General features: G+C 31.8%; 2 protein-coding genes across 2 annotated transcripts; both read left to right on the forward strand.

Annotated features, from left to right (window-relative positions):
• Nucleotides 1-5077: 5077 nt before the first annotated feature.
• Nucleotides 5078-6353, forward strand: LOC17894078. Its single transcript, XM_006302840.2, has 3 exons — nucleotides 5078-5532; nucleotides 5629-5759; nucleotides 5937-6353. Exons 1-3 carry the CDS (start codon nucleotides 5238-5240, stop codon nucleotides 6039-6041), a joined length of 531 nt encoding a protein of 176 aa, XP_006302902.1. The 5' UTR covers nucleotides 5078-5237; the 3' UTR covers nucleotides 6042-6353.
• A 923-nt stretch (nucleotides 6354-7276) lies between these two features.
• Nucleotides 7277-8296, forward strand: LOC17895318 (RNA-binding protein CP31B, chloroplastic). Its single transcript, XM_006302641.2, has 2 exons — nucleotides 7277-7787; nucleotides 7864-8296. The coding sequence occupies exons 1-2, from the start codon at nucleotides 7329-7331 to the stop codon at nucleotides 8191-8193; spliced, it is 789 nt and encodes a 262-aa protein (XP_006302703.1). The 5' UTR covers nucleotides 7277-7328; the 3' UTR covers nucleotides 8194-8296.
• Nucleotides 8297-9211: the final 915 nt, after the last annotated feature.

A 9211-nucleotide genomic window follows, 5' to 3' on the forward strand; every position in this document is an offset into this window, starting at 1 on the left:
TTTTGTAATTATATAAAAGTTTGTGATCATTTCTTGAGAAAGAAATCAGAATTGGTGATGTCAAAAAAAAAAAAAAAATTTAGTCTTATACATATAGAGATTGGATAGAATAAAGATCATTTGGTTCAATGTTCCATGGTTTGGTAGAGGAAGCCAAAAGAGAGTGATTAAAGGATGTTTATAGTGGCATGCAAAGCCTACAAAACGACATTCTAAACCTAACTTTGGACACTCATCGTCCACTTAATAAGTGGTGGTTACCTTATCTATACGAAGATTATAAATACTAATTAACACAATAGAACAATTAACTTTTTTTCTTCAAAAGAACACTTTTACTTTTTGATCTTTTATGAAATGAAGGGAAACAATTATCTATGATAACAATTAGAAAAAATATACACTAAAACAATTATAGTGTATTGTACTAAAAAAACATATGAAAGTCGATTTAAGAATCCACACAATTTTAGTAAATTATATGATTACAGAACTTAATGGTTTGTATTGTTGTTGTTGCTGTTGTTACACTCGAGTTCAAATCTATATATTATAAGTTATTGTAGTGAGAAGAAAAAAGAAAAGAAAACAAAAAAAATCCACCCCTGACATTGTTAAACATGCTTAAGCCTTAAGCATAAAGTAAATTAAAAAAAAAAAAATAACCAAACAATATCATTGGAGTCATCATGCATTGATAAAAGAGCAACTTCAATTCAGAAACCGAAGATAGATGATTGCACCTCACCTGAAACTTTCACATCTCGAATGATTATTCTTAGTTCTTACTTAGCCTTGGTATTCCAAAGCCCAAAAGAAACTTTTTCTTTGTTCTTTTTTTTTTTCTTAGATAGACACAATTTATAATTAATATCCAAATTAATGAAATATTGATAGTGGATGAATGAAGTTTGTGATGATTATATTTGGGGTCGGATTGCAACTAATACCCTAGTTTAGTCGCATGCCTAGCTATATTTATGAATGTTTTAGATCATCATTATTTCAGTCACTTCCAATCTATTTTTTTATATTAAAAAATCATACTAGGTTTATATATCGAATATGCATGATCTTTCAAACTATTTTTGTAAGTCTTGTGCAAAATGGCAAATATTAATTATATATATTTGAATTGCTAATTTCTTTACAAGAAAAAAAAATAGACCAAAATTAATTTATATTTGACTTTTTCTTATTTTATAAAAAAGTCAGAATCTTGTTTGTGACTTTGAATGCTCTAATATCACATGTTTTTTTTTTTTTTGCAAACTAACATTCACATGTTAGAAAACGATATGAATAACTAGAAATCAAATAATACAACGGTTTTGTAGTTTTGGTATAAATTTGTGAAGACTAATTAAGTCCGGTGATAATATAACCCATATATGTTAACATTAACGGTTAAAATGATAGAACGGTTTAAAATGTTAATTAGCACAAGTTTAGTAGTTGTGAACATGTGATTAATAAAATAAACTTTGGAAAATTTATTATTATTATTTGGGTTTTATGGATTGGGATGTGCAGTTATATCGATGTAGAAGAAGAAACAAACTTGAAAATGAAGTTTCCAAATCGTCAAAGACATTTAATAAGTTCGAGAGACGAAAGACCATTCCAACACCTTCACATGGCACACACACACAACACACTCTCTGACCGTTGTTGTATCAGATCATGTGTTCGTTCACACATGTCAACAACAATTAAATGTCTTAAACTAAAAACTACTAATAAGCTTAGTCCTAAATCCTCGGGATTCTAATTAGTTAATTATTAAGTTGTTTTTAATTATTCAAATATGTTATTTAATCATGTCAAGATTTTTTTTCTCACCAACAAGTCCCAAAGATGCTCTGGAAGAATTAGCTGGTTTTGTTTGTGTTTAACGAAAGTAGATTAAAAAGATTATTATAAGTTTGAGATGTTGGGTGGATGAAGAACCAAAAGACATAATTTTGCGATCTTAAAAATCTTTTTAATCTTTTTATTTTGTTGCGTGTTGGTCGCCGTACAAACGTCAACGTGATTAGGTCTCCGTATATATGCAAATCTCAATTTTAACTTTAGCTATTCTTATTTGTTTTTTTTTTTTTTTTTTTAACAAAAATATATCAATGAATTGGTGAAAATATTAGGTAGGGACGTAGGGATGTATCCACGAAGGACGACCTTTTTAATTATAATTGTGGAGGGCACACTTGATGATCATGAGTCAGAGTAATTACATTATTTTATCTAAAAATACGATTATGTTATTATACTTTTATGATCATGAGGATGTTTCCTTAGGATATCCGAATCTTGGGTTCTATTTATTAGAGTGAATTGATTACCTCATCCTCATGTGAATATGTATTTTTGCATATTATTGATGTTTAGATGGACCATTAACTTCGAAATTGTAGCAAAATATATGGGTCCAATACTTACCTGTATATCGATCATTAAACCAAATTAAATTTGAATAATGTGTAAACTAAAGAGCTTGTGCATGTTAATTAGTACACGAGTTTCTCTCATACATTACATTGTAAATTTGTAATATAAATCTTATTAGCCCTTGCAATTAAGTGACTGATTAGTTTTACATTTTACTAATCAGTGATGGTTGATTAGCCTGTAGTTCGTAATGTAAATCTATAAAACATTTAAATATGAATCTTATATTCGTTAAATTTACATGACGAGTAAAATCTATTTTTTCACCTCTTGGTTTTGTGCATTCTTTACATCTAAATATTCTTTTGGATTTTCAAACCTCGTTTCTATGGTTTTCTGAAACCTTTATTAGCCTATATATAATCGAGTCAATTGAGACTAAAGAACTATGTACTTTATAGATTTCTCAATATTCTTCCACTAATAACAATCTGATATCTAATCATTTCTAAAAATCTCACTTTAGTTCGTCATCTATAATTGAACCCTAAGTCCTAGCATATCTCTTCCATACGTAGTCATCATTAAAGTTGTATACTATATATAAGATATTTCCACCCTTAAAAAAGATAACGATAGTCCTAAAAGATAAAAGAAAGATAACGATATTTTACAAAAAAAAATATATAACAATGATCTTTTTGGTTGAACGTATGCATATCCACTAAACGAAAGGATATAATTTGCTAGTAATGGATATCGTAGCAAGAATTGACCATGTCAGATCGAAGTGTTTCCCATATGGGTGCTTTGGTCAAGGGATGGGCACATTATAATACTATCCATGCATGAACATGTCATATACACCTTTGCCAATCTAAATAAGATCGAGACGAGATGACCCATTTGGGACATGAATCGGATCATCTTCAAAAGAACCAGAACCGATACTTACCTTATCAATGAATCATACAAAAAAGTAAATACAAACAAAAATAAAATGTCAAGAGAAAGCATTTAAGTCCGTGAAAGTGAGAAAAAAGGAGATAAGAAGTTGCAGTGTCCCTTGTCCACCCAAAATCCACAATCCTGTTTTATTTATCTATATTACGTCTCAAAATTTCTAAAGAATAATATTGATATTTTTTTGGTATTATTATTCGTGATGAGTGGTACCAAAATTGATTTTTTTGGATCTATTAGTTAGGTTATGTTCAGCTATCGTCTATGATTTTTCTTATATTCTTCTAAATCTATGTATACCATATCGTTTTGTCCCCATGGTCCAAGTTCAACGTGCATTAAATGTTATATTAGGCCGAGTTTGAAAATAAGCAGAATAATACTTAAGCTTCTGGTGGTTGAAGAGAACTAAAATTCTAGTATGACTATTATAGTATAATATTTTGTATCCATATATTGTTATAACTTCAATGTCAAGTGTGTTAAGAAGACTAAGGAAAATAATAGAACCAAAGTCTATAGTCTCTACAAGTGAACAAAAATAGAATATATACACAAATGACTAGTTGCTATCTTTAACATTAATTTTCCAAGTATTTTATGTTTATACCTAATTATAGGTAATTGAAAAAAAATAAGAGTAACATTTAAAAAGAAATTATAAAAAATATTAGTTTAAAGAAAATCATTTACGAGAAAAAATTGAACGTTACATCAAAACGAGAAAAACATTGTTTCAAACTTTTATTTATTTATTCTTCAAACGTTACAGATAAACATTGAAACGAGAAAAACATTAGTTCGAAACGGCACCTATTCAAATCATTTGAACAATTGTCATCTCAAACTATTTTTTTTCTTGATTCTTCAAACGTTACAAATACACATCGAAACGAGAAAAACATTAGTTCGAAACGGCACTTATTCAAATCCTTTGGACAATTGTCATTTGAAACTGATGTTTTTCCGATTCTTCAAACGCGTGTTATAGATATTTTAAATAATAAACTAAGAAAAGACACCTTGCTTAACTAGTTTTTTGAAAGTTCAATTTTATGTATGTATCTGATTTTTTGTACCATTACACAACAAAATGAATTAAATTTTGGAAAGCTAAGTTATTCTTTATACTAGTCTAGTATCTAATCAAGTCTCTAAATAAAAAGTCAAAACACTACAACATTCAATAATGTAACTACTAGGAAATGGTTAATTATCTTATTGCAGCATTCTAAAATATTTCACATGATCTAAAACGAGTAACTAATTATATAAATAGAAACAACTTAAATTATTCTAAAGAGCAAGAACAAAAACAATGTCAAAATCATCGGTCCCTGATCTCCGGTGCCGGCACCCACCCGTTCACATCAAACTATTTAATTTCCGACCATCCTATTACTCTATTCCATTCAATTTTTATAACTCCAAAAAAAAGAAAATAACCAAAGAAAATTAAAATAAAGCAAACGTCAGAGATGTCTCAGGGCAACCACAGTCAAATCTTTAAACCAATATGGTTACAAATCTTTAAACAATATTATTATTCTTATCATTAATTAAACCCGAAAAATGACAGTCCAATTTAATAACAATAATCACACAAAATGTAACCAAATTAAATAATAACAATTTTTAATTTTTTTTCTTTGAGGGTTTCACATGTTTTATAAGCAAAGCCAGTGTGGTGGACCTAACCCTTCACGCTGTCCCGAAAAAGACTCTTTTCTTCTCTTCTCTCTTCCTCTTTCCTTCACAAAAACTCTCTCATTCTTCTTACTCTGTTTCTTTTCTTGTGTGTACTCTCTTAATCATATCATTTTTTGGAAGAACAGAGTTTTTTGTTTCTGTTTTTGTTGTGTGTGGAAGAAGAAGGAGCTAGAGAGATGGGGAATTGTCAAGCGGTTGATGCGGCGGCTTTGGTTCTACAACATCCTGACGGCAAGATCGATAGATATTACGGTCCTATATCAGTTAGTGAAGTTATGCGTATGTATCCTGGTCACTACGTTTCTCTTATCATCCCTTTACCGGAGACTACTATACCGGCGACTACTACGACGACCACGACGGATGATAAGAGTGTAGAGAGAAGGGTTGTGAGGTTCACGCGCGTGAAACTTCTCCGACCAACTGAGAATCTTGTTCTTGGTCATGCTTATCGTCTCATCACTTCACAAGGTTTGTGTTCTTTTTTTGAACTGTAATCACTTCACAAGATTTTGCTTTGTGTTCTTGTAATAATGGGTTTCTGATTATGGTTTGATATGTTTCCAGAGGTTATGAAGATTTTGAAAGCTAAGAAGTACGCAAAGACAAAGAAGCATCAGAGTGAAACGACTAGAGAGAAGAAGAAGCCATCACTTGAGAAGAAGATTAATGAAGAATCTGACAAGAATCAGAATCTGGTACGTTATCTTTCTCAACTCGAATATAATCAAGATTTATTCGAATTTAACAGTAATTAGATATGGATTTGGTTAAATAATCTATTTATTGGCTAAAAAAAAACTTAAGCTATAAGCAACGATTAGTATAAAAAATTAAAAATAATTAATGGGTTTGTGTGTTTATTTTTATAATAGGAAACGAAAGATGAGAAGCAACGGTCAATGTTAACGAGTTCAGCATCGTCGAAATCAAAAACATGGAGGCCATCATTGCAGAGCATCTCTGAAGCTACGAGTTGATGTTTGGTTTTAACGTGAGGGACAAGAAACATAGTCTCTGTAGTGTGGAGATCGATCAATCAAAATCAGAAGATGGAATCTAAAGAAGAAGAAGAAGAAGAGATATAAAACTTTATTGAATAAACTCTTCTCTTATTATTATAAGTTCCTTTTCTGGTTATTAAATTACATAGGAGATGAGAATTATATAGATTAAGATGTAAAAAAAAAAGCAGAGATTAAGAACTTAGTCCCTTTTTTTGTCCTGTTAATGTATATATAAGTACTTCTCCATATGAAGAAATCAATCGAAAAAAAAAGATTGTGAAAACATATGTTTTTGTTAATAGAATTTATTATGTCTTAGCCATTAATGGGGTTTGTTTACACAAATTCTTGGAATAGGATTCAAGAAAATAAAAACATTAGTTAAATGAGTCCAAAAACATTTGATTTAGATGTATGAATGTGTGAGGTATAAATGGGTTGTAAGAATTGCATTGAGTTGGATTGATCATTGGTAGGTACACATCCTTTCATGCATTTATGAGAAGGTTATTTAAGATCAATAACCAAATTTATTGAGTTATTTTTTATACATACTTTTTTCAAAATTTATAAATATTCCTTTGAATTGAAATTAAACTGAATAAAATAGGTTTCTCATAAATTTTTCTTTTTGTTTTCTGTAAAGCAAAAAAATGATGGCATTATGGATCAAACCCAAAACCAAACTAACACTTGAACCGATATTTTATAAACCGAACAATTTTAGATTATAAACCGGTATTTCAGACTATAAGATTTTTTTCTTTTTTTTTAGCCAACTGATAAGAAAATATCTGAGTAATAATTTATTCGTTATTAGCACTTTTGGTTTGTTTTTTCTATCAAACCCAAACCAAACTAGAATGTTAACCGAAATTTTTTAAACCGAACAATTTTCTATTATAAACCAATAATTTAGACTATAAGAAACTATTATTCCAAACAAAATATCTGATTATATCTGATTAATAAATTTATTTCTTTATTAGTAGTTTAGTACTTTTGGTTTGTTTGTTTTTCTCTAATAACAAAACCAAAATCAAGAATGTCAGTCAAAAAAAAAAAAGCCAAAATTAAGAAACCGAAAAATCCAGAGTAAACCAATCAATTACCAAGTGATAGATTACAGAACCAATCAATTCTAAAGATGATGTTCTGATAGGCCAATCAATTTTTTTTTGGCCTTATCCAAACTCTTTTTGTGGACAGACTCTGCCTTAGGCCAATCTCTCTGTTTCTTTCTCTCTGTCCAGAGAGAAAATGGCAGCATCAACGGCACCACTTTCGTGCTTCAAACTCCATCATCAACCCAATCTCCTTAATGGCTGCAACCTCTCATCTAACCAAACATTCATCAGATTCAACTTTTCACTTCCAAAACCTCTACTCATCTCCTCCTCACGTAGTTGCAGCTCCCGGCGATTCAAAGCCCTCCCAGAGACCATAACTGCAAAATTAGAAGAGGAAGTGAAGGAGGAGGAGGAGGATAAAACTGGTGATCTTGATCCTCCTGCAGCCGTTAACACTAAGCTCTACTTTGGGAATTTGCCTTATAATGTTGATAGTGCAACTTTGGCTCAGATTATTCAAGATTTTGCTAACCCTGAGCTCGTTGAGGTTCTTTACAACAGAGACACAGGGCAGAGTCGTGGATTCGCCTTTGTAACGATGAGCAATGTCGAAGATTGTAACATCATCATCGATAACCTCGATGGAACTGTAAGTTTCTTGCAAGCTTTTCACAAAAGGCAAAAAACACATTTTGGTTGATGGTTCTTGTGTTGTCTTTTCTCAGGAGTATCTTGGTCGGGCTTTGAAGGTGAACTTTGCTGACAAACCAAAACCTAACAAAGAACCACTGTATCCAGAGACAGAGCATAAGCTGTTTGTTGGTAACTTGTCGTGGACTGTTACTTCTGAGTCATTAGCTGGAGCGTTTCGAGAATGTGGAGAAGTGGTTGGGGCAAGAGTTGTGTTTGATGGAGATACTGGGAGATCACGGGGTTATGGCTTTGTATGTTACTCTTCCAAAGAGGAAATGGAAACCGCGCTTGAATCGCTTGACGGATTTGAGCTTGAGGGTCGGGAAATTCGAGTTAACCTGGCTCAAGGGAAGAAATTTTGATATTATACAACAACATTGTGGAATCATTTGAGTTTTTCCATACATTAGAGTTATGTTAAAGCTAAACTAATTAACTCAAATTCAATAAATTTTTATGCTTCAAGGTGTTGGTTTAACTAGTCAGTACTAGTCCAATCTGTGAGGAAATCTCAGAGACACAAAGCATAATTTTAACTTGCTTAAAAAACATTTGAATGAATCAAGCATTGATCTTGTACCTTCTCTAGATAACAAAAAACTCCAAGAAGATCACCTAGTGAATTCCATGAAGACATATATAAGAATCACAAAGAGACTCTCATAAACTGTATTCAGAATCATACCCCGAGAGCTCGCTTACCAAGCACTAGTGGTGCTAACAAAACTAGCTTCACTGAACCAAATTGTTCATTATATTTGAAGTAATTGACTATGATATTCTTCAGGTGGAGTCTAAGTGTGGTGAAGACTCTCAGGTCAAGAGAGGGTTTCAAAGTTTCAGATGCAGGAAGAAGACACGTGAGTTTCACGTGATGCCGTTGATGGTTCTAACAAACCAAGGAGGGGCATAATCGTCTTTTCGCTTCAGCTCTTATATTAAGTCATCTTCTTCTCTTCCTCTGTATCGATTCATTTTTTACAAGTTTGTTAGATTTGGATTGAGGAGAGAGAGAGAGTTGAATCTGAGAGTGAGAAAGCTTAGAGAGAGAGAGCATCTGAGAGATTGTAACGATTACTTTGTTCACCAAGTTCTAGTGGATTCCGGAGGAGTTTCTCCGGCGAGACGTAGGAATCCGGTTTGGATTCTGAACTCGTTAATTGCTCGTGTTCTTTCGTTTCTGTTCTTGTTCTCGATTCATATTAGATTCATCAGAGATCGTCTTCATTCAGCATTTGCTCAAGTCTAAAGATAGAGAAGATTCTCTACAAATTGGTATCAGAGCCAGGTTCGGCGGCGGAGCAAAGTTGTTACGAAAATGTATGGAGTTCCGATCGCGGTGTTTGATGGATCCGGTGACTTCTCGCTCTGGAAAACAAG

Source organism: Capsella rubella, unplaced genomic scaffold (assembly GCF_000375325.1).
Source record: "Capsella rubella cultivar Monte Gargano unplaced genomic scaffold, Caprub1_0 scaffold_2, whole genome shotgun sequence".
Classification (NCBI taxonomy): domain Eukaryota; kingdom Viridiplantae; phylum Streptophyta; class Magnoliopsida; order Brassicales; family Brassicaceae; genus Capsella; species Capsella rubella.